The 25,664-nt window shown below is 41.4% G+C and overlaps 1 protein-coding gene across 2 annotated transcripts in view; it reads left to right on the forward strand.

Moving 5' to 3' along the window:
• The window catches only part of AIDA (axin interactor, dorsalization associated), a 29,291-nt gene extending 3,765 nt beyond the window's left edge, over nucleotides 1–25,526 (forward strand). Inside the window, exons 2-11 of one of the 2 annotated variants that reach the window (XM_041471790.1) lie at nucleotides 158–227; nucleotides 6,774–6,827; nucleotides 8,801–8,855; nucleotides 14,227–14,290; nucleotides 14,734–14,840; nucleotides 16,033–16,044; nucleotides 18,686–18,808; nucleotides 20,993–21,115; nucleotides 21,915–22,032; nucleotides 22,908–25,526. In XM_041471790.1, the coding sequence (XP_041327724.1) occupies nucleotides 158–227; nucleotides 6,774–6,827; nucleotides 8,801–8,855; nucleotides 14,227–14,290; nucleotides 14,734–14,840; nucleotides 16,033–16,044; nucleotides 18,686–18,808; nucleotides 20,993–21,115; nucleotides 21,915–22,032; nucleotides 22,908–23,004 (823 nt within the window). In that variant the 3' untranslated portion in view covers nucleotides 23,005–25,526. The remainder of the gene's footprint in view (nucleotides 1–157; nucleotides 228–6,773; nucleotides 6,828–8,800; nucleotides 8,856–14,226; nucleotides 14,291–14,733; nucleotides 14,841–16,032; nucleotides 16,045–18,685; nucleotides 18,809–20,992; nucleotides 21,116–21,914; nucleotides 22,033–22,907) is intronic. The other variant, XM_041471791.1, reaches the window with a different exon arrangement.
• The last annotated feature ends 138 nt before the right edge of the window (nucleotides 25,527–25,664 follow it).

The raw sequence follows: 25,664 nt of genomic DNA on the forward strand, positions 1-25,664 counted from the left end.
CAAAAGACAAAAACAAAGGAAAAACACAACAGCAAAACCAACCCGAACCTCTTTGGAGCAGCAGTCTGTGAACCTTTTGGCTGACACATTTTCTGGAGCTGGGGTGTGTGTGTTTGTGTTGTGTTCCCCCTTTACAATTTTCTTTTCCCCCATCCAGATTAGCCAGGCACCTCCAGAAAGAGGCACAGTCTCAGCACAACAGCTCGGAATTCACAGAAGATCAAAAGGTGAGTACTGCTGTTTGCTCAGACAAGAAGTTTGACTCATAGATGTTGATGTGTGTTATGTTTTTTTATCTTGCAGGTCAGAGCCTTATGAGACCTTTGTTCCTTCCTCAATGTACACAAACAGCAACAGAGCCCAGAGTGGCTAAAATGGTTGCTGTTGTTAGATGTGAGGGATGCTCTGCTGTGCTTTTGAATGTCAGGCATGCTGGCCTGTTTCTCTGGCCTGTGTTTCTTTTTTTTTTTTGATTTATGTTTGATAACTTGCTTATTCAACATTAGCACAATTTATGTCATGAGTTCTGAATACAAAACATCTTGAACTACAGACAGTGAGGGGTGTTAGGGGGATGAAAGCTTAACATGTAACACCTGACAGGGAAGGGTCCTGGCAGAATACTCCCTAGCAGCCTCTTAGAATGTTATTTGTTTATAATCTTTCAAAATATTGAAATTACTTTACTCCTTCCTCTCTCCCCTCAGTTGAAAAGGCTGATTCTTGTCTCAGCAACATACTACTTCAGTTCTGTAATGGGATTTAAGTGGACTCATGCACTCAAGCATTTACTGCAAAATAAAATCTTTAGAGATATGAGCCCCTACTAAATTTCCTTGTCTTCTATAAAGGCATGTTTTTCTTAGGAATAAAAAACTAGAGACATGTATTTCCAGATTTTCATGTCATAAAATCACTTGTTTTAGCAATGCTGTTACCTGAAAATTGACATTTGCTAGCTCAGAGTCTCCCCAGTGGTAATAGGATGCAAGAGCAATGGGAGCTGTGCTTAGGAATGTAAGTCCTGAAAACAGGTGCTGGCTACAGAAATTTGAGATGAACTTGATGTGTATAAAGAAACTCAAAGAAATGCACCTTTACATAGACTCTGAAAGAGATTTGTAGCTGTTTCCTCTATGTGTACCAATATGAAAAGCAAAGACCTGGTCTTCCATGTTCTGCTTACCTTCTGCAAAGATGATAAAGCTCATGATTGCATTAAACGGAGCCATAATTTTGGAGAAGAATTTGGTCCACTTTTCCTGATTTGTAAGCAGCCATGAGAGCCTTGTTAATGTTGGACAGCTGTTTATTCCTTGAATGCTTCTGCTCTCCCTCCCTTGCTGGTAGCTTTCTCCATCATTCTCAGCTAGAGTAATCTTTACTGTGTGTTTCTTCTCTGTGGAGACTTTTGAAAATGTAGTTACTTCATGAAGGCAAAGCTGTTAATCTCACTTCTGGAGACATCATCTCCAGTGAGTATGGGAACCAGAACCACACAGGGTTTGCCTCCAGATGTTCCCTGAGTCTTATGAAAAGGATCTTGGACCAGATTGTGGAAGTGAATGAGGTCAGCCATGAGGGAAGGCCTGGGGGGCTCAGAAAGTGGAGATAACTGACCTCAGATGTTTCATGCACAGGTGCTGTCATGTCTTAAGGCAACAGTCTTCTGAAAAGAAAAAAGTAATGGGTGGTGGTCCTAGCAGAGTGATAGCCGTTTCTAAAGCTGAAATAATTTCTAAAAGAGGATGGCATTTTTATCACTTGCTGGTTTTTGCCAATCATTATGTTGCTGATGCACTGAATCTTTGAGTCTGTTTATCAAATAGCAGTGCCTGTTTCATTAGCCACATGCATAAACCAATTCCCCAACATTTTGTTGAAAGAGCACTTTATCTCCTCTACCATGAGGAATGCTAGTCACCAAAAAAAAAAAAAAAAGGTAGAATTTTGCTAGTGCTTAAAAAAAGCACTTAAAACTCTGCACAGCAGAATCTCTGATGTAAAAGCTCCTTGCTGTGCTTGTGTTCCCTATTTCTGCAGGAGCTCATCCAGTATATCATTAGTCAGTATGACTAATTACTATCACCACTATTATCATTCATATGGCATGTAGCTGGAGGGCTTGGTGCATACTGGGTTTGTAAGTGGTTTTATTAAACAGAAATGTATCTTCTTTTCCCCTGTCCTTCTAAAAATCAGCTACAAATCAATAACTTTTGCTCAACTATTCTCCTGACAGTTCACCCACCAGCATGCTCTTTCCTCCTGGTTCCCAAAACCTCTAAATCTCTTTCCCTAATATCTTGACTTTCTGCGGCTTTGGATGTTGCACAAGGGCCACTTTTTGTTTGTTTGTTTGTTTTGTTTGTTTTGTTTTGTTTTTGTTTATCTGTGGAAGAATCTGTAAGTCTGTAGCCTTCTGGGTTTGCTCATCTGATGTCACTGGCCAAGGCTACGTGCAGAATTTTGTAGATTGAAAGGCCATGAAGGTGATTATGATTTCCACTTGCTTGATCTACCCTCATTGCAGTTTTTTTGTAGATTTTCAGTCAGCTGTTTTCCAAAGGACCCTACGTACTGCTGAGAATTGTGAGGCTGTCGTTTCATACTTGACCTACCCTGTGGTGAAGGTGGATTTCAGCAGTGATTCCTCTGTAGCAAGGGGATGCTACATTCTTTACAGCTGCAAGGAAAGGACCAAGACTATGTTCAAATCCTCATCCCTGTCTGTCTGTATGAACTTTTACCACATTTGGGTTTATTTCATGAATCACAGGTGTTACAGTGCAGATATGGCCACATGAAAATTGATGGTGTGTTACTTGCTAATGTAATCGTACAATCTGTTAATCTTAGAACACTTGACAGATACCACCAGTTTCTTTCCTGGTCATACTGTGAGCCAGTTATCATTTATCTTCTAATGCATGTATTGTTTATGATAAGAATTTGGGCTTTTAAATAGTCATATCTCCCATTTTTGCTCCTAAAGAATCAGTTTTGAAACACTATATGCTACTTGCCTTGATAGAGCATACCCCAGAGTTTGTTGTTCACTTCTGTATTTTCAAATTGTGATGGGTTGTCATCTTACAACTATTACTGGACATAATTCTGTATTTTTCGTTCTCTGTCTTGAGTAATTGACAGTGCTGAACTCTTAATTAGTGATTGTGAATTTTATTGAAGAATTTCTCTGCAGATCCTGTAAACAGCAAATCATTGTGTTTAGTCTCCCTTCAACAGCTACAAAGAGGCTGTGCAACAGTTTTGTCACTGAGAGGCAGCATGTGTGGAATATGAAGAGTTACAGCTCCTGGTGAATTTACCTCAGTCTTAACATTTTGAATACTGCTGTTCACTGTTTTACCTCCATTCTTTAAAAATCCCATCTTCATTCATGAGCAACTACTGTGTTTTGTGATGGGAATTATTCCAGTTAGGTTTGGCTGTGTCTTTCAGTTTGCCTCCAGCTACAGTTACTCTCACCCAGTTCTCTGTGCAATAAATGTGACCCTTAAAGCCCTCTTCCAACTACAGTTGTTGCTTCTTGTGTAACTGTTTTTGTGCTAGGCTGAGTTTTCATCAGAGTTTTCATCAGAAAATCTTGCTTTTGAAGCATGATAACTTGCTGAAATATGAGCACTGTTGAACAGTCTCAGTATGATTCATTAAACTGCTGGTTTTCTAACAGCCTAAACTCTGGTTAAAGCCAAGCTCTGCTCTGGCTCTTTGTGCAAACGTCTTTGCCTGCATTACAGTTAGCACAGTCCTTACTCATGCAATTCCTCTGAAGAAACCTTGACTATGAGATCAACTTACTTTTCCCCATTCTAATCACAAGTTTATGTAAAACAGAATCTAAACTATTTTAAACTAGCTAAGTTAATTATGGCTTCAGTCTTTCTAATGAGATGCAGAATGTTTTCCCTGCTGCAAAGAGGAGCCTTTGCAGCAGGGATAGTTGCAGCTGAAAATGATAGCAGTATTTAGCTGCATTTTTAACTTTTGGGTTGGGTGTGGTCCCTTAAAAAATAGTTATGAATAATGCCTGCTGGGAGCTTGCCGTATTTCAATAGATTCCATATAAAACCTATTCTTTACTATTTTAAGACTCCCAAACTCTCTTACTTTAATCTGTTTCTAGAGCCATTTTTGCCCTTCAGCTCCTAGGAGCCGGAGGACACACATTTTGTATTGCTCTTTGTTCTGTGAGGGGGTTCCTAGTTTGGGCGGTTTTCAGAACACACAGTTATGAATCTGCAGGATAGGGAGTAGTGGAGTTGTTGAATTATTGGTGAATTGACACAGGAGACAGGGGTTGAGCAGTGCTTTTGACACCTCTTTTATGGTGTGGGCTTAAAGAGAGACCAGGAGGGGCAGAGCCAGGTAAAAATCTGTTTACATGTTCTGGTTCTGTGGTGGGGCATAGAGTCTGTGTGCTGGTACCCTGCAAATTTATAGCCCTCTTTCTGTTGTGCAAGAAGAGGAATTTTGATCTCACACAGAATGGGCATGTTCTTTGCTCAGCAGTCAACACCCTAACCATTGGAACAGCTGGACTTTAGCAAATGCTGGAGCTGTAGTCAAACCTCAGAGATTCCCCTCCCTTCCCTTGGGAACCTGTGGACTCCTTTCTTTTACACATTTTTTCACACCTTCCTCTTTAGGAATCTGCCTTTGCAGAAATAGTTTTCCAGATGTTCACAAATAGAAAAAGTAATTCCTTTTGTTATACTGCAGCTGATTAGATGGCTGTAGTGTGTTCTCATTCTAGGGACTGAGAATCTGCTTCTGCAGTACTACTTTGTGTCCTCCCACCCAGCCTGGCAGTACATGTAAACAAATCCACAACGCCCACATATGCAGTGTTGGTCTGAAAGTCTCAAAGTAAACTCAGGACTCTCTGTGCTATTTCCAAATACCTGTATTTTTTCAAGCTTTGCTGGAGATCCAGTCATGGCTCTCTGTTGTATTAGCAGAATTTATTTTGGGGAGGAGGAAATTTGTTGACTGAACAATGTGTCCTGTGTTAATAGGCATCACTCACTGCTTTTTGGGAAGGTGCTCAGAAGAACTAAAGTTTTTGAAAGACTGCCATACAATGGACAGTAATAAAAAATTACGAAGATATGAAGTCTGGCCTAGTGCCATGTTGTAACAGTGTTAAGGGGAGATGCCAGCTGGGGAGAAATGGCTTCAAAAACTTTGATGAGTCTGTGGTGGCAGATGAAAATCAGATATCTGAGGCTTTTGCACGCTCCAGCTGTTGGCTCTGCACTTGAGGTATTGATGTGTGACTTACTTACGATTCAGCTCCTGAACTCTTTCAACTTTCAGTGTAGCCTAAGGTGAACTGAAACTGCAGTCACTTAGTTGAAATTACTGGGGGCCTAGGAGCAGGTTGAGAAGGATTTGTGACACCACTTTGCAGGAGAGCCAGAACAGGTGATGGGGGAGGCACCTTTGAAAACAAGCGTAGTTTTTATCTGCTGTTACCAACCTCTTGGAGTCCAAAAAATATAACCCTCCTTTTGGATTTGACTGTCACTGCATAGATTGCCAGGTGCCCATACTCTTGAAGTTCTTTGATGCTAGAATTGTGCTCTTGGAAATCTTTTCCTCACCTTGCATCCATCTTGTGGAGAAGCTGTTTTTATACTGCCTGATTTAAAAGGAGAGAATGAGTTACAAGTGTGTATTTCAACTTTAATCTTCCTTCTGGGGGGAAATTTAATTTGAAAGTAAACCTCTTTTCTTTATAGCTTCATTGTTGCTGGTTTTCTTGCCCTATAAATATTTCACAGAGTATTTTGAGTTTATATCTGGCACTTATTACTGCACATTGTCTGAGTTTTTCTTCACAAAAAGGTTTTAGTCAATGAACAAACTTGTGATGGTCAGGAAAAATACAATTGTGTCCTCTTCATGTCACTAACGGAAGTCTTAACTCCTCATTTCCACTGGTAGTAACAGAAACAAATGTGACTTGTTGGAGCATCTTACTTTGTGAGACATAAAAGCTTAAAACTGTCTTCAAAGCAAGACTCCTTGCAATGAGCTATTCTGAAGCCCTTCCCTCTCTTCTGCAGTTTTAAATGAAAATGAGAAATTACTTCACAGTTCTGCTCACAGATATTTTAGATTGCTGACAAGTTTGAATTCAGACATATATTCCATGATTCACTCACAGTTTAAATCTCTTAAAATCACAAAAATAGAGAGTTAGAAAGATAATCCACCTTTAGGCTTTGTCTCCCACCAAAACCCACAGGAGTGGGCTGTGTTTTTTTTAGGGCTGAGATACTGGGCAGCTCTAATGTCTGATGTGGGTGGACTTGGTCTGCTGAGGTTGGGAGCTGTAGGCTTGGCTCCTAAAAGGGCAAATCAGCACAAGCCACTGAGGTTCTCAGGAGGTAATAGGCTGCTTGGCTTGGATTTTTTTTTATTTTCAGTCTCCTATCACCTGAGAGCAGTTGAGTTTATAAACAGTTTGTGATGTGGTAAGCATTATTACAGTTTCGGCAGAGTGAGCCCCCATCTGTGTTGTTGGGCTGTGGGAGGGGAGTTAAGTGGCAGATGTCTTTCATCTATTGTGCTTTCAGTAAATCCTGCTTGTCTATAAAAAAAGCTTCTGATGCTCAATGGTCTGGTACTGAACAATAGACCTGAAACCTTTGCAAAAAAAAGGCAACTGTTTTTACATTCTTAAAAAGTGTCAATCTGGACAAATACAGTTTTAGTACTAAATTTTTTTTTTTCCATTTCAGAAAACCATAGCTAAAATTGCAACATGCTTGGAACTGAGGAGTGCAGCTTTACAGGTATAGCTCTTTTTCCTGACTTCATACTTTAGGAGCAAATAAAAGCTGTAGAGCTTTTTAAAACTTGTTTACTGTCTTCAGAAATACCCAAACTTCTGAAAATGGAGTGAACACTTGGAATTTCCAGGCTGTTGTCAATGGCCCAGGTGACTGCCTTAAGAAAGGCTGCAAGTACTTATGTGTTGGTGCTTGTACAGGAATTTAACTCCACATTTTGTGTCTTTGGTTCTCTGCCTCATTTTCATACTTCTCAACTGTTTAGTTTCTCTTCCTAACATGTGTGTAAGGTTAAAAAAATCACCAGAATGACCCTTAGACTTATTCAGCTGCTTCACAAATCATAATAGACCAGAAAGAAGAATGTGTGTGTAGAATAAAAATTACTTTTTATCTGTCATGAAAACTGGCAGTGCTCTAGGAAAATGTGGGAAAACAATAATTTGTAAACTACTCTTTGGGCTTTTTTTCTGGATTGAAAGTAGGTGTCATGGGCATGGATATCATTTTTTCTCAGCACATGCTTATCCCCAAAACAAAAACAAGTGAGAGAAATTTCCAAAAGACCATGGATGGGGAAGGGATAAATCAGTCTGGGTTAGTGGATTACCTCTTTGCCAAGAAAGAGTGATGACAGGCAAATTTTGCATCAAGTTACTCCCAGCAGCACTGCCAAGTACTTCATTTTGCTGGACAAGGTGCTGCCTGCAATTGTCTGAAAGGCTGGGATACAGTGTGCTGGACTCATGAGATGGGGGCTGACTAGTCTTGAGGCTGTGTAGAATTTGAAGAATTGTTTGGTTACCTCTACCTGTCGTTCTATTTTGATCTAACCTGGGGTGTTTGAAGAATGTTTCATTTGCTTGGAGTCACTGTGACTTTGAGGAGGGCCTGCATGTTCCACTATGGAACAGCTTTGTGGGTCAGGTCACATCTGGGAGCAGCAGCAGAAGCTGCAGCCATGTCATAACCTGCCAGGCTGGAGAGGTGATGTTATGCAAGAACAGCCTTACTTGCTGTTGATTCCCCAGCAGTAAGTCAAGGATTTTATAACCTTTTGAAAGGGTACAAGAACTTCTTGCCCACTTCACTTGGGGAGGTTATGGTTTCTTAGCAGAGGTTAAAGCAGTGAGTGTGCTTACCTTTTCCCACTCTCCTAACACTAAGGGTGTAGCTGCTTTAGTATCCTTACACAGATAAGGATACTATACATCGTCTTGCAGGAGGTCCCTATTCACTCTTGGACAAAATCAAGAAAAAAAATCTAATTGGACCTTAAATGTTGAAAGCAATGGGCAATCTTAAGGGATGCCAAGGGTGCAATGACATAATAGGTAAGACCTGACCATCCAATCAGAAGAGAATGTCCAGTGTCAGTCCTCTTATTTCCACTTCTTTTTATGCCAGCTCTGCCACTTGTCTCAGAATAAACTAATCTTACCAAACTGTTGGTGAGCTACCTCAGAATAAAAAGTTAGGAACTTCTCTGTTGAATTAATAAGTCAGATAGGTTTACTGAGAACTGTACATGTGTGTGCCACAGACAGAGGAGGAAACCATCATGAGAGCTGGAGAAAAGAAAGATTGGAATTCGTCTTCTATTTTCAGTGAGTTCTTAGCTGAGTTTTGTCAAGTTCGTCCTGTGAACTGTTATTTCTGCCAGTGTCACAATGTTGGACACGTGTCTTGGAATATGAATGTTCCTGTGTGCAGTAAGGAAGAATTTACAACTAGTTAGTTTAAAAATATTTATATTTCATTAGAGCTTGGAATATTGGACAAGTTTGTTCTTAATAAGTGAGAAGTAATGTAGTCTCTGCCTCACCTGTGAGCCTGCCTTTTTTTGGGGGGATTTTTTGGGGGGATGTAGCTTTGTAGTAATTTGGTGTGCTTGAGCAAAGAAAGCACCTTGCATGCTTATTCTGAGATGAGGAAGGTGCATATGAAGATCTGACTCTTTCTTTGTACTGTCCTAGTCCACCCAGTCACAGGATGAGTTTAAGCTTGAGGATCTGAAGAAGTTGGAACCAAGTAAGTGGTATCTTTGTATTTTGAATGCCATTTATCATGACAGGGGAAAACATGACAGCAGCAGGAATACTGACTAACCACACTGCAGTTCAACAGTGATGCTGGGTTTAGGTGCTTATTCCAAGTGTCTGTTACCACACAGAGAAAATCTGATGTGTATTAAGGAATGTAATGTGAGTAATTTGAAAGTACAGTAACCCAAATGTTTCAGGTAATAGATTCATCTTCATTTTCAAATAAGCAATTTGGGCGCTGCTAATTTTTGCACAAAATAGTATTTTAAGCTATCAGTAGTACATTGTATAATTTACCTGCGCATTTCTTATTTGAACTGTATTTCACCACTTTGTGGTCTTCCTTCTTGCAGCATGAAATTTATTTTTTTCTTCTGAAAGTATTTCACTTGTGCTTATGGTAGCCAATCACCTATTACCTCCCACTGTAATGCTACCAGACCAGCGAAGGTGAGAGTCAAAATGAGGATGTGAGTCAGTCTTTGAAGAGTTTTGTGTGATGTTTTTTTCCAGCTGAATCTGGGTCAGGTCTTGGTATGTCAATCCAGAAATAGCTTTTTCATATAGGAAGTATCTATTTATCTGCTTAATTTTCTTTCCTGTAACAGTGGCTGCTTTTTCCTCAAAGCATCCTTATGATTAGAGCTGCCACATCTAAGCAATATTATCCTGAATGTTAATGTTTCTGCAATTCTCAGGGAACAGGAAATGTGGAAGAGCTTCTTTCATGCTGATTGAAGTTGGTTTTATTTTGGTTATGACACAATTGTTAGATTAAGCAGCATGTTGGAGATAAATATGATAGGCAGGCAAGTGTTTCCCCTTCATGAGTAGGCTGAGCTTCTCTGCACAGGATCCTACAGGGGAGCTTGTTAAGAGGTGGAGCATTGAGCTAAGCTTCCTAATATCTCTACCACAACATAGAGTCCAAATGCTTTTAAACTGTTCCTTGAAAGTGCAAAGTGAAGGTGTGTTACAAAACTGCTGGGTCTTATGGGTGGAGACCATAACTCAGGAAAGGATTTAACTGTGTGTTGGAATATTTGGTCTTCCTCACTCTACATATTGCACGTCTGGCTTCTGAATTCTGACTTGGATTTTTCTGTAGATTTTGCTGCGCGCTGTTTACAAAGTATTTAAAATATTGTAATCATTGAATGACTGTGGATTTTAGACTTCATTGTGCAAATGCCCTGTGAATGACTGAGTGATGGAAGAGAGACAGGAATCTTGTCCAAAATTTCAATTATGGTGCAACAGTCCTGTTGCTTATCTTGCCCTCCATCACAGAATTGGTTTTTTGCTGTCAAAAAAACTGCTCAGCAGTGTGAAGTGCACTCAGCCCATACCTCATACAACAAGCAACTATATTAAAACTGAGAAAGAGTGTGTGGCCATCAGTTTTCAAATACACTGAGTTATTTTCCTTGGAGGAGAACAGGTGCTTCTACAACAACAATTGAACACTGATGTTCCTAATGCTGCTGTCTTGGATGGTTCTGGCCTCTTTCTTTCTGAATTGTGCCTTTGTTTTTGTGGTTTTTAAGTGTGTCTTGAATAGAATAAATCTTAATCAGGCCAATACCAACCATTTCATAAAATGCACTGTGAAGTGTTTTGGTTTGCATGTTGTCACTTTTCTTTTGCATCCCACCAGAAAAAGCTAAAAAAATCTGGGCTGGCAATGTAAATAAGTGATTCCTTTGTTAGGTCAAGCCATTCCATTAGGGTGGAGCAAAAACAGCTATTCACACAATTTGGCTTGTTTTAATTACTTTTGTGCCTGAAGCTGTCAGAATGATTTTGGTGTTGTTATAACAACCAGGACCCTTAGATTTCCTTTTTTCTTTTCCCTTAATCTTGTGCTGTTGAGTTCTGACTTTTTCTATTTGAGCTTGCATTTCATGCAGATTGGAAAGTGAAGCAGTTGGCTACTTCTGTTTGTTTATAGAATTTGTCACTGAATAGTTTGTGCTGGAATAATGCTACAGGTGGTTCCATACATACAAATAGCTCTTTTGAGGCTGCACTGTGTGAAGTCATTGTTAACACACTGGATTTCAAATAGATTTCTTTGTGGAAGCTTATACCAGTGTTAGAATGCGCAGTACAAATGGATGGGCTGGGACATCCCTTGTGCCTGAGTGATAATTATAAGACAAGTGGGTACTGGGTTGTACTGGGGAGCATGGTGTCTGAATTATTTTATGTTGTTTATTTAAAAGAAAAAAAAGTATGGCTATCAGAAAAAATCACTGTCACAGAAAACCTAAATGGACAGTAGTCTTTACCAAGTTAATGTGTCCTGATTTTCTAGCTTAGGTTGATAATTTCTTTTGAAAATTTTCAAGAAAGAGCCAACTACTGATAAAATCAGACTGTGAGGATGGTGAAGGGCCTCGAGGGCTAACCTTATGAGAAGTGGTTGAGGTCACTTCATCTGTTCAGGCTGGAGGAGACTGCTGTTAAAACTTCCTTATGAGGGGCAGGCACTGATCTGTGCTCTGTGATGACAGAGACAGGACCTGAGGGAATGCCTGAAGTTGTCAGGGGAGGTTTAGGTTGGAGATCAGGAAAAAGGTGCTATACCCAGAGGGTGGTTGGGCACTGGAAGAGGATTCCCAGGGAAGTGGTCACAGCACCCACCTGACAGAGTTCAAGAAGGGACAATGCTTTCAGGCTCATGGTGTGATCCCTGGGGTGTTCTGTGCAGAGCCATGAGCTGGACTGTGATGATCCTTGAGGGTCCGTTCCAACTCGGGAGATTCTGTGATTCTATGCAAATCAAAGTGAGACTGTCCAAAGTCATGAAAGAAAAGGCAACTTCTGTGCAAGAGCCTGTAGAACACTATTTTAAAAAGATTTCTGTTGGCAATGCAGCACAGATGGAGGCCATGATGTTGCAATCCATTAGTTGCACTTGTGGAGAATTTTCTGGGAATCATATTCTCAAGCAGCAACATTACAGAGGGGAAGGGCTTTTTTTTCCCAGAGGTAATTGTGTTTTTGAAAATGAAACAGAGATCCAAAAAAGTTCAAACCAGCCTTTTAAAGCTTGGATGTCTCACACAGCATTACAAGGGAGATTCCTGTTCATAGTAACCTAATTTTTTTTCCTGTGATCTGGTATTTTTATTTGAATCAACTGAAGCTCATACTTTTGGCAGATGCAAAGAGGATTTTCCTTTTCCTCCAAGTTTTATTGCTTAGCTTTTTCTCTGTGGCTTTGAATAAGTATTTCACCAGGCTGAGTGCAGTGGACCTGTTGCTTATCCTGTTGATCTTTAAAGGAGCACGTAAATTGCTGTGTTACTACTTTGCAAAATTATTTGCCATTGGTGGTGAGACAAGAATTGAAAGCTGTTTAAAAACTTGAGCCACAGCTTTGTGCAGCAAAAGGCAAGAGGCTCTGCTTCTATGCTGAATATTCAGCACCACATTTGTTCCTGGCAGGACAGGGGTGCTCAGCCTCAGGCAGCAGCTGCAGGATTTTAGGTGCTGTAGAACTGTTTGCCTCTTGCCTGGGCTCGTGTCAGTAGAGCTCTTTGGGCCCTCTAGTGATGCCTGAAATGAATTAGGAGGAGGGCTTTTTTGCTTGTAAGGGGACCTGATTAGTAGAAGAAAGGAGTCTAGCACTTGTGAACCTTTGGAAAGTGGGAGGAGAGCTACTGTGACGCCTGTCTCTTCTGTTTAATGTGCCTATGATCTGTAAGAGATCTCACTTCACTAAGGTTTTCCTCCTGGGGTAGTTTCACTTTCTGATATGAGGTATATCTCTGAGAGCTGGGGAATTCTGAGAGTAATAAAAATTGCCTTCTTTTCCTGAACCTCAGCAGCACTGGGAGATGACTGTCTGCTGTTGATCAGCTGCTTTTCTGGTAGGAATTGGCTGTGATTCTTCAGATTCATGTTGAGATCTGCATTACTGGTTACTCAGAGCAGAAGTCTTTGGAGAGAGAGACATGGTGTCAGTTTTGTCTCTCATCAAAGCTCTGACTGAATGCACTTTAAATCTTTCTCTGTATTTATGTATTGTGACTGGCTGGGATCAGGCACTGGTTAACCTCTCATGTTGTAGCACAAAAATCAGAAAAAAATCAGTGTGAGTAAAGACTGGAAAGACTTTTTGGTTTCTTTATAGTTTCCCAGAGGAATAATTTATTCTTAGAGCATTCAGATGGTGTCTAGTAAGCTAATGCAGGAGCCCAGGCTGGATGATGGAAATGTGAAGGCAGACAGGGAAGCTCTCCTGCACTGGCTGAGTTGTAGTGTGCTCAGAGGGGCCTGGCAATGGAATTTAAGCATAACTGGTATTTAGCTACCTCTTGGTATTTGTGTAATCTCAATGTTGTTTAAAAAGAGTTTTGTTTTCATTCAGAAGTCTTAAGGGGAGAATTCCTCTGCTCTGAGAGTGCTTATGGTGAAGTGAAGCTCTCTGAGGGGTGTCAGGGGTTTTTCTCTCTGCTCCCCCTACCAGTCTGGGATATTCATTGTCTGGTGGGAGAGTGCCTCTCCCTGCAGGTTTCCTCTTGTGAATTTTTAGGCCCTTTAGCCATGTTGAAATGCTTATTTCTTTCACATATCTTTGGAAGTTTCTCTTTCACTGGTAGTTATGTTTGGAAATGGCAGCTAAAGTTTGGATTAATAAAATGCGAGCAAATTTCCAATATAAACAGCAAAGCCATTCTGCATGAAATTCTGAAAGTATAGGTGATGTCTCTGGGGCTTGGTGCCCAGATGTTGTACTTTATCTCTCCTGAATTTTAGCAATCTGCCCAGATATATGAGGGCAGATAAAAAGAAAACACAAACAAAGGCATCGCCACCACCAAACAAAACCCCAAAACACATGACTGAAGAAGTAGAAAATCTCACCAAACCTTTGTGCTAGCAGCACACTTGGTCTCCCATGGTGGCTGCCTGAATGTGCACCCACATGTGTCAGCTCAGGTGATCTCAGTCTGTTTGGAGCTGGTGCCAGTAATGCCACCACCCTGCTCTCAATAGCCGCCAAAGATTGCTACCCTCACCCCAGGGGCTGTAGCTTTTTCTCATTAAGATTTTGGTTATTGCCAAATTTATCTTATCTGTCTGTGTGGGTGTGTTAGTAGTAATCTTGTACTGCAGTTGCAGTTCACCTGTCTGAATGTTATAGTGATATAACTTTGGTCATAGTTGTGCTGGTGTTTAAAACATCTGAGAAGAGGGGTGTTTTTTGTATGATCTTATTATTTTAAGAATTTTATTATTATTATTATTTGTGTGTGAAGATGCTGTCAGAATGGACATAGCTGCGCAAAATAGTAGAATTAATGCTGGTTTATGAGATGGATTTTTATTTTTTCTCTTCTCTGCAGTCTTAAAGAATATCCTCACTTACAATAAGGAGTTCCCCTTTGATGTTCAGCCTGTCCCACTCAGGTAAGAGAGAACTTCTTGCACATCACTTCATGTAAAGATATGTACTTGAAAGGGAGTACAGTCTGGGCCTGGTGTGTACCTGAAACATTTCTAGAGCCATCTGCTTGCCAGACTGCTTTGTGTAAATGGGTTAATAAAAGAACTTTCAAACTCTGTTTGTCTAGGTACCACTAAAAATCAAGACCATACTTTTGATGAAATCAGTACTTGGTGCATCCCTACATCTCTCTGTAATTTCCAGTGTCATCTCCTGGCTTTAGGCTCTGTGCTTTCTATTGGTCTGAGCTCCTGCAATCTCTGTCAAAGTCTGTAGGTAGAGGTAGAAGTTAAGAAGTATAAAATGACATTAAAGAGTATTGTCCATGCTCATGTGCTGGCTTGTGAATTGACAGCCGGGTGATGAGTGAGTGTTGGTCTCATTTCTTCTTTCTTGTGTTTTACAGGAAGATTTTAGCACCTGGAGAAGAGGAACACTTGGAGTTTGAGGAGGATGATGAGGAAGGAGGAGCTGGAGCAGGCTCTCCAAACTCTTTTCCTGCTAGAGTTCCAGGTAGGGGCACTAGCCTTGCCATGCCAGCCTCTGTAGCATCTCTGAGCTCTGGCTTTAAAAAGGTTCTTTTTCCACCTGTGATTTGAAAAGTTTGGGTGGGAAGCTACAGGCTCATGTAAACAAACCCTAAATGCTGTACTGGAAAACCACAAGGGTGGCCAGTGAATTTTTTTTTCCCAGCAAACAATATATTACTGTGAAACAGTTATATAGAGAACCTGTGAGGGTGGTACCACTTACCTCAAAGAATTAGCCTTTGATCCTGACTCAGACTCGATATTTTCATCCTGGTACACTTTAACTATGTGAAGCATTTCAAATGTGTTCAAATATAGATTGTGGCAATGTTTCTACTGCAAGGAGCAGCACATCTTTCTAGAGATGTGGGAAATTGTTGCTGCTTATTATTGTGTTGCATTGTTTGGTGAGACAGTGGCTTAGAGTGAAGCCAGGCTGTGAGAGGAGAAAGAGGGGGGTTTTCATTTTCATGCTGAAGTCCTTGTCCATGTGAAAGCACTTTGTAGAACTGGTTATACCAACAGATTCTAGAGAAGGTCTTCCTGTAGTTTCAGGTTTTGTTAATTTAAATGTTGTAACAAAGGTTCTTTAGTGTTCCTGGTTCCTTTAGTTCCTGGTGTAATTTCTGTGCAGAAGAAACAAGTTTCTAGTTTCAGAGCTGGCTGGCAAACTTTGTATTTCAGGAATGAGATAAGTAAGGAAACCAGTACTGGAATAATTGTTAAAAGAGCTGGGGTGTTGCATTACTTACGCTAGAGAAAACAGATGATACTCAGATGTGATCCCAAGCACAGTGCTGAAATGGCCCCTGCAGGCTGACCTGATGTGGACAGGCACAGTCCACAGCTGTTCATGTCAAGCTCCCAAAAAGGCTAACATGATGGCTAACATTTGCTGTCTCGATCCTTGTTACTCACCATGATAAATCCTTTTATGGACATGCCTTCTGACTGTCCCAAGTACAGCAGGAAGACTCAAACAAAAGCATTTTGCAGCTCTGGGGTGAGCCATATGAGTAAAGTGAACTTTCCCTATCTGAAACTGACAGAGTTGTGTTGCACTCCTTGCTTTGATGTGCCTTTAATCCATAGTGTGGACTGTCTAACTGACCATGGTCTTGTCTTTTCCATGCATGGCTTCATCGTTATCACGTTGCCCCATTCATCTAACCCAGGAGCCAACAAAGGTATGAGAACCTTTTAGTATGTACAGTAATTTCTGTGCTCACGTTCATGTAGCTGTGGTCTTCTTCATCCAGCTCTTAGTGCCAATCTTCACAAGACAACTTTTGGTAACAATCACACAACTGGGCACCTATCTGTTGGTCTTCATTTGCCTTCAGTAAGTAGAAAAGGAAAGGTCATGTTTGTTGATTCAAACAGCTCTCTAGAGGTCCTGCTGTACTAATGAAGAGGTTCTGGGTTGTGGTGTAGCCAAGGGTAGGTGTAGCTGGATTTTATGGGAAATCTTACACAAAGAGTATTTGTGTAGTTAGACTTCTGTGCTTTGTGGAGCAATGAACTGACCAATGGCTTGCTGCCTCTAACAGCAAAGGTTTCCTGCCTTTCTCCTGGTTATACATGACTTTATTCCAGTGCTGTGCTCTTCTATGAGCCATTTCACTTTGTGAGCCCAGTAGGAGACTTAGCACTTTTTTCCCCTTTCACTGAACTGGGATTTGGGAGTGGAGAGCCTGAATGCCTGTGTCTTGGTGGCAATGGGCAGCTGGGCTGGCTCACTGTCTGTCCCTGAAACCTACTTGGAGGAGGACACTTTTCATTTGCAGATGCTCCCATCCCCCTCTGGCAGAGATGCCCTGTGGTTGTGTCTGGTGTGGCTGCAGCTTTCTCCTGAAAGGCCTCAATGTGAGCCTCCTCAGGGCCCCAGGCCATGGTGGCTGACAGAGGGGTGGTGCCCAGCCCAGGAAAGCTGTACCATGGAGAGGGCACTGTCACCTACTCTAGCTGCAGAGGCTCCAGCAAAGACCTGCCTGGGGCTGTGGGTCATGTGAGGCAGATTACAGTCAGCTGCTCTAGTCCACTGCTGGCTTGGCTGTTCCTCCTGCTAGGGCAGGAAGGAAGCAGTGTTCCTTAGATACTCTGTCCTACTGTTCTCTTGTCTCCTGGAAGACTTTGACCCTTCTGTCCATTGCAACTCTGCAATTTCACACAGTCTGGAAAGCATTCTTCAAGAACAGAATAATTTCTCTTAAGCCAGAATTTTTATAATAAACACTAGGCTGAGGCATCTTTCAGGTGATTTTTCTGTCAAGTGGGTGGAGTGATGGACGAGAAAGCTGAAGGCTGTAGTTATTCCTGGCTCTTGGGGGCCATGCTGCTTTTAGGAGACAACTGACATATGATGGAGCAAAGGTTTGTGCCAAAGAGAAGACAAGCTTGCTTCTGCCTTCACTTAGATTGAAATAAGAACTCTATATTTGAACATCTCTTCAGGAAAGAAACAGAAAGATTAACTAAAGCATGAGCTGCTTTGCAGACATGAGGGCTCTCTACTAAGTTTGCTCTCTAACATTTGTCCCACTGAAGTCATAAGCCTGTCCCACTGCTCAGAATACTGGGCTGAGCTCTGCTGTGTCGAGAGGTGTGGACACAGTGCTTTGGAGGCCCTGAGTCACTTCAGGACAGAAAACACAGAAACACACAGCATCAGAGATAGAAATTCAAGTCTTGCTCATGATTCTGAGAAGGGATGCAGGAGTGCTCATGAAATCTTGCTGAAGTTGAACCTGTAGTTCTCAGAGCAGAGTGCGAGGTCCCTCTTGCAAAGCCAGTCTCTCATAAGATGAAATCTTTGTGGTTCCACAGCTCCTCAAGCAGATGAGAGGAAAAAATTGTGTCAAGAAAACACCCATATTGGACTTGTGAAAGGAAATTATTACATTGTTTAGATCCCAAGCCTTAGGATAACTTCTTTTTTTTTGTTAGAAAACCAAAACTGTAACTCAATCTTGCTTATGAGCCTGAGTATTTTCTATCCTGGTGCTTGTTTATCCAGTAGGGTAGAGGGGCTTGAAGTGTGCCAGTTTTTGCTAAATTCAGCATGAAGTAACCTACTCCATGTTTGATGACAGAATAGCATGACTTTTAGTGAGTTTGAACAGTCTGGACAGCTGCACTGTCTTCCTCAGCACTGTGAGGATTCATTTATACTGACCACCAAGTTTTGATGCTAAAAATTCTTAATGCAGAGCTGGGGAGTCCTTCCTTTAGGTAGATGGGAACTTGAGGGATGCAAACACTTAATTTCCACCCCCCCCACACCCTTAAGTAGCGGCCAGTAGCACCTACTTAAGAATCAGTTTTCTGGTTCCCTTATGTTCTGTGTGATTTGCAGTAATGCCGTTTTCCTCCTTAATCTCCCAGTCTAAATGTTCAATGTGGAGCCAAGTCATGTTCAGGTTGGACGCCTGATCAAGTGTCTAAACCTCCTGCAACTGCAGATTGAATCCAACCTCCCAAATTTAATCCTCAAAAATGCTATCAAGTGAATTCCATAAAGGGTTATTCTGCATGAAGGCAAGAAATAATGCTTTAAACAATCCTCGCCTCTATTCTTATGGCATTAGTTTTTTATCAGTTGATTTGACTTGTGGCAGTCCTGAGTTTTTTCTGGGGGGCTTTGAAATCTATCAAAGGATGTTGTGTGTCTGTGCACAGACATTCCCATAGTGGTGTGTACTACTGGGATAGGAATCTTTGAAGTTTCAACCCCCTAAGAACAGCATCTTCCATGAGAGAAGATGGGACAAATGAGACCTCTGCTGTGAGATGACACCAAGGGTTAATAATATGCTTTACTCTTTCCAGGTACTTTATTGCCCAGATTGCCATCTGAACCCGGGATGACATTACTCACCATCAACATAGAGAAAATTGGTCTCAAAGATGCTGGACAGTGCATTGATCCTTACATCACAGTCAGTGTAAAGGGTAATGATTTCTGTTCTGCCTCCTCAGTGCTGCTTTGGAGAGAGTGCATTTTCTGAAAGCTCTATTGATTTTTCAGCCTGCTGGGAAAAACATTTGTTGGCACTTCTGTTGTGGATGTAGGGCTTCTGCTTTAATCAAGGGCGGAAAAATCCTGTATTTGACAGCTACTGGGAGGTGAATATCTGCAGGATACACTTCTCTCTGTGCACTCAGGGGTGGCTTGTCCATGCTGAGAGCTGAGCAACTTTGCCCTACTTCTTCATCACAGCTTCTGCAGCTGACTCCTAAGTACAGATCTACTTGGACTGTGTCTACTCCCCACACTTACGGGTCTCTGGGCTTTCTGGAGGTGGTGAACCACAGCCCACTGACTCCATTCTTGCCCTCTCATTAAACTAATTTTGTAGTAATATAATATAGTATAAATATAATCTTACCAGGGCTTAAGATTTAGAGGGGTGGGTAGGAAGCTGAGGAGCAAAGCTTGCAAGTGAAATAAAATAAAAAATGTGTTAGCCTGGCTAGTGAAATGCTTCAGCCAAAGCCTGATGGGCTGAAAGGCTTCATAAATCTAGAAGAACCCCTCTCTCTGTCAGTCCAGGATCGGCAACATGAGGATTTCTCTCTTTCAGATGGTAACATAATTGGTATCTTTTGAGGCTAAGATTTTTGATATTCACATTCTTTCTAATGGGAGTATCTCTGTCCCCCATTTTGCACTTAGCAGGAAGCCTCTGTAGTCAAACCTGCTTGTGCTTGCCTTGTGTTCTGCTTTACTTCAGATTCTCTTTACAATCTTTAAATGTAAGCAGATGTTTTTTTTTTTTTGTTGTTTATCATGTAAAAATCTCTAGCTGAGCCTCTTGTTATTTTTAGTTGTGATAATGACCTTGTATGTGTCCTCTTGAGATGTGCTATTGGATACTAAATGTAGGATGAAACATTTGTTAGATGTATGATCAGTGCTTCTTCCACTAGACATCCTCTGGCAGGAGGAAGGTTCGCAACATCAAATATCCCTTGAATACTTACCAGGGCTTGTGAAGCAAGCATTCCTTGTTCCTTGCCACTGAAGTGTTTGTCTCATTGTACATTGCTAAAACTGCTCCTGTAGCTCTCATTTCCCTTCTGGAGCTAAGGGAGACACTGTTGCTAGACTTGCTTTCCCAGCAAGTCTCTGTTAACATAATGCTCCCTGTTTCCAAACTCATTTACCTATAAATGGTGGCTGCCAAGTAATGAGGTAGAAAATAGGATCTAAAAGTGAGAGTGTGGGCAGGGTATGACTGAGTCTGCTAATTTGGTCAGGCAAAGTAACTCTGAGGACTCATTTTTTCACTGTTAGGAGTCTGAAGACACTTAGTAGCTGATTTCCTTGGTTTTAAACCAAGCTGCTCTTCTGCAGGTTTGGAGAGAGGTTTGTTCCTGACGCAGCACTGGCAATCCCAGTCCATGTCATGGATGAAGAGAATCACTGGTGCTCCAGGGCCTCAGCCTGAGCTCCAAGCACAGTATGTGCACTCCATACCTGTAATCTTGGCCGCATTGTTAGCAACTTCCTCTGCCAGAGGGAAAGGGATTGGGAATGAGAGGAAGGACAGGACAAATATAGCCCTGGAAACAGCAGAGGCTTAGTGAGAAACTATATTGGCTGTGCCAGAGCAGCAAAACATGGGGCTGGTGCTGCGAGCTGGAGTCCAGCCTACAGCCCTACAATGCCTCTGTGGAAAACCCAAGAGGAATAATGCTTGTTGTGTCTAGGGACAAAGCAGGGCACACACAGGATGTGTGAGCTGTGCCAGCTGTGCCCTGCAGACCCTGTGTGGAGGGCTGTCTTTGGTGTGTGTCCCATTTGGGTTGGAGCTCTTCTGGAGTCCTGTGTGCACAGGGAATGGAATCTCTTGCTGACAGCAGAAAGAAATGCACTCTTAAAAATAAAAAGAGGGATAACTACAATTTTTTATCTGAAATATTGCTGGAACTTTAGCTGTTTTCATGTTGTACTCAAAAAGAAAATTAACTGATTGCGAAGGGGTATGATTGCTCCTTTTTTAGATTTTGTGGAAACATCCAGGTGTGGATTAACTTTTTGTGGCAGGATTAGGAGAGATTTATAAATCTCTTAAAGCTCAACCTTGAAGTCTGAGAAGCTTCTGCCATTCTTATGCTGTTTCTTTCCTGCAGATTTGAATGGGATAGATCTGACTCCTGTGCAGGATACTCCTGTGGCTTTGAGGAAGGAGGACACATACATCCATTTTAATGTGGACATTGAGATTCAGAAACACATTGAAAGACTAACAAAAGGTATGTGGTACCATGTGGGCAATGGAGAGAGACGGGGAAGACTGATTCGGTGATCAGAATCTGATTTTATTGTGGGGTACAAATGCTTATATACTATTTCAGGGAGACTGGTAAGATGTACTACAATTATTAGGTTAAAATCACATGCACAAACTTATGCATATAACAACATCTCTTGCTTGCACAGCGTAATGGGATTTTCTTTTTCTGGTAAACCTGTTTGATTTAATCTTCTTGCAATCTAGGTCTAATTTTCAAAGTTCTGTTTGCTTTTGCCAAGGCATCCTGTTATCAAATCTCTTATGTTAACCAGGTACAAAGTCCATTATCTGTCTTGTGTCCCCCAACATTCCAACAGTACCAGACACCCTAAACAGGGCCCAGGAGCTTTGGGAACACAGACACTGGGCTGCTCCTGACCTGCTGCTGCAGGGCTCAAGATCCAGACAAGGATAAAAATAGACCTTTGCATCCTGTCCCTTTCAAACTGGTCATTAGGATGGCTTGCAGGCAAGGGAGAAATGAAAAGAGACAAAAACAGAGCAGTATGCTCTGCTACACAGGTATTGAGCTGCTTTATCACCTGCTTAGTCATTGGTACTTGGGTATGAGCAATGGAGTGAAGAGTTTGAATTGTGGAGTGTGATGAGCATTGTAAGAACATGGTGTAGCTTTTGAGTAAATAACAGAAGTGTGGGAGATAATTACCTTCAATTTAAGTAGAGCAACTTAATGGCAGATAAGTTTTCAGATAACTCTTAGCCATAATTGCTAACTTTTCTATTAATTTTCCCTCCAGGTGCAGCTATCTTCTTTGAATTCAAACACTACAAGCCTAAAAAAAGGTTTACTAGCACCAAGTGCTTTGCTTTCATGGAGATGGATGAAATTAAACCTGGGGCAATTGTTATAGAACTGTAAGTGACTCACAGTTATGGATGACAATGACAGAGGAAATGAACCAGCCTTCAGTTACAGTGTGTGGCTTGTTGTATTAAGGGAAGTTTCTTGGATTCATTAGATTTGCTTCCATAAGGAATATTTTATTTTCAATAAAGAGGGGAAGATAAAATACTTTTAGGCAAGTAAGATGGTTAAGGACTCTTCTCAGAAACTAGACCAGTTTCCAAATAAAGTATTGGTATTTGTAATTTAATTTTGTATGAATTTAAAGAAGTCTGTAGGGGAGATTTTAATTTGGAGCTTAGCCTGACTGTCAGATCGGCTACATTTAAAAAAAAATAATCAACTTAGTCTTTTGGTACAAAACTTCTGCAAAGGAAATCTGATTTGAGGCATGAGATACCAATTTGCAATTAACTTTGTGAACATTTCAAAGCAGTATTGAGTGGTTATGGCGTGTATCCTCTCCTTGTTGAGTGGCTGAAGGTCTGAGGGAGGGCTTTGAGGATTGGGGTTTGGTTTTTTTATTCAAGAAGAAGGTGAATCTTGCAATTCTTGGAAGAGTGCTTAGTCTGTGGTAGCTGGAGTACTTCTGAAGTACTGTTACTGATACTGGGACTCTCCTACAATCCAGAGTATTATGTTGAGAATCTCCTTACAAAAATATTACATTCACTTAGATATTGAAATCTTCTGTAAAAATAATAATCCAGAGAAAATACTGTTTCTTCCTGTAGGCCTACTCATTACTGTTGCTTACAGCAAGCCTTGTCAGAGGTATTTAAAAGGTGAGGGTAATAAGATTTGTACAGGATGAGTTTTCTAGTTTGCTTTCATCTTGCTGCACAGCCATTAGTGCTTGGATTAATGCAGTTTCTTGTGGTTACAGGTACAAAAAACCCACTGACTTTAAAAGGAAGAAATTGCAACTGTTGACCAAGAAACCACTTTACCTTCACCTCCATCAAACATTGCACAAGGAATGACCCCAGTTGTGAGAAGTCTGTGAACTGAACTACAAGTCCTGGTAGCTGTGTAGTAGCCTTAGGCTCTGAGGGTTGGGAAGATGACTCTGTTCATGCCAGTAGGTCACACGAGACCATCACCCACTGCACAGCACTACTTCAGGGTCAGGGACAAGCCCACCATGCAAGTGCAAGATTTTTTTCAGTAACTTCCAGATACAGGTTTTTCCAAGGGCCCTGATATAGGTTGACTGCTTTTCCTAATTTTGCTGTTCATCACTTTTTACCTTTAACCGTTCTCCTTTTGCCTCAAGCTCCCCCTGAGAATGGAGAGTGCCCCTTTGCCAAACCTGCAGCAATAAAAATGTGGCAGGCCTACTAACTGTTTACACTGCTGTGCAATTGTAGTTCCTCTCATCTGCATTTCAGAGTCCTCTGGAGTGGGCAGGGTGACAGAAGACTGGGAGAAGGATGAGGTGGGCTGGGAAGGAGCTTGAGGTACTGCAAGTGCTTTGAAATGAGGGAGTGGAGAATGCGGATCAGATGGGTGGGCATGAGTCCCTGTGGTCAGGTCAGGAGGAGGACAACTGCAGATGAGAACACTGAACTATGATTGAACAGCCTTGCCTGAGTTTCAAATACATGTTATAGTCTTTTCAGTCACTGTTACTACTCCCTAATAGAGCTATTCTTTTCTGTATCCTGTCACAGAGTGGTTTGCAAAGGTGGGTGGGGGATAAAGAGGCCTTCTCCAGGGCTTTGTCCTGGTGGCAAGTGGGTGTTTTGCCATTTCAGTGACAGCAGGACAGGCCCTCAGTGCTGAAGTGTCAATTTTCCAGAGCTTTATATAAAGTAGGTCTGGCTAGCAGGCTGACCCACCTTTTACATGAAACTGCTGTTCTTATGGAAACTGATTGTATGCAGTTCTGTGCATATTTTGTGCAAGTCTGGAAATTTACTCAAAGAATTACCTTTTAATATAAGTAGATAGCATTAGCATGTATTTTCTGTATTTTTTTATTTGGTGCATAATAAGCTGCAGGACATTGGCTTATTATGACACACTTGCATTCACCTTTTGATCTGAAAAAGGGAAAGAAGTAGAACCCAGTCAAATCTTTCATATATTTGTGTGGATATTTAATATGATACTTTATGGTTTGATAAACTTCTTGCATATCTAACTAGTGCCTGAATAATCTGCTATGCTAACTAAAGACCCAGCTCCCAAAATAGTGTCAATTATTTTAAACAGCCTGGATGCAGGTGAATCATCCATTCCTCTGCTGTCACCTGACCCCAAGATATTACATCATGTGTTAAGGGAAGGGATGTTACTTTTCCTCATGCTGTTTGTCTGTCTCTATTCAGCTGTTGGGCATTTTTGGCTTTACCATATTGATTAGGATAAAAAGCTGGTTTTGAATGTCCTAATCTTCTTGCCTTTCTTCTGGTATAACTAGGAATGACATTATTTAGGTGTTACAACAAAAGTCAGCAACACTTTGCCAAATTCCACTGCTGGTTGGAGGGGTAAAAGGGCAGTTGAATTGTCCTGTTTATGGATCTTTACAATATCCCACTGGTTTTAAAGCTGATGGGTGATCATCAAGATATCCCTATGAGTTGTGGAAACTCCTCTGAATGCAGCATTCTGGACACCACACTAAAGGAGAATACCTACACTGCTAAAAGCCAAATACAAATAATCCTCTGAACTCTGCAAAAGGACGAAGCAAAGTGTTAGTCTGTGGTTGCAAGTAATCTGAGCTTGGCCCATTTACCTGTCAGTGATCCCTGGCTGGCTCATGACTTGTTCTGACCAAGGAATTGCAGGATCTGAAAGGTGGAAGGGCTGGTTCTGGAGTTCAGTCCAGCTGCCATCCAGGGTAAGCACTGCAGTTGGGTGTGTGTGTCCAAGGTGAATGCTGGTGCATCCAGAGGGAGATTCCATACAACTTTCATTACTGTTAGCTGGGATGGGCAAGGGAGGAGACACTGAGTATCACAAAGGCTTGTATGGGGAAGGAAAGATCCTGGACTTTGAGAACTTGACTTTTAATCATGGATGTTCATCAAGTGTGTGTATCATCAGCCACCCTGCAAACTGAGATACTGTCCCTTGAAGTACAAACCCATTTTTTCTGCTGCTTACCTGGACCCTTCCCCAGCTTGTAGATGTCTGTATTAATGCCAGTTATATGAAATGTCAACTTTAAAGTATTTTTGTTAAATACAGAAGTAGAGCTTTGTATTTAACTGATTGTGAATTAATGTCTGTTGAGTGTGAAATACATTTTTAAAGTTGCTTCTATTCCTTGCCTTTTTTCTGTGAACTGTCTCAGTGCCAGGACTGCTGCTGCTGCACACACCACAGGCTTTGGGATTGTTTTATGCTTCAGTGATGTTCCAGCTTGTGTTTCACCTGAAATCTAAAGCTTTACACTTGTACTGTAAGAATGTAACACCTAGATGGCAACTTCAATGGCTGCTTGTACTCTGTCAGTAAAGCTGTAATGGCCTCCCGGTAGGGTTTTTTATTATTCCGCATTGTTTTCCTTTTTTACTCCCTCAGACTGCCTTTTGAACAGTGCACTTGTGAGAAGCCTTACTCACCGAGACAGTCAAAAGCCTGCAGTTCCAAATGCTTGCACTAACACTTGAACTGCCAGTGTAGGGTG

Source organism: Pyrgilauda ruficollis, unplaced genomic scaffold, assembly GCF_017590135.1.
Source record: "Pyrgilauda ruficollis isolate IOZ18807 unplaced genomic scaffold, ASM1759013v1 scaffold279, whole genome shotgun sequence".
NCBI lineage: Eukaryota > Metazoa > Chordata > Aves > Passeriformes > Passeridae > Pyrgilauda > Pyrgilauda ruficollis.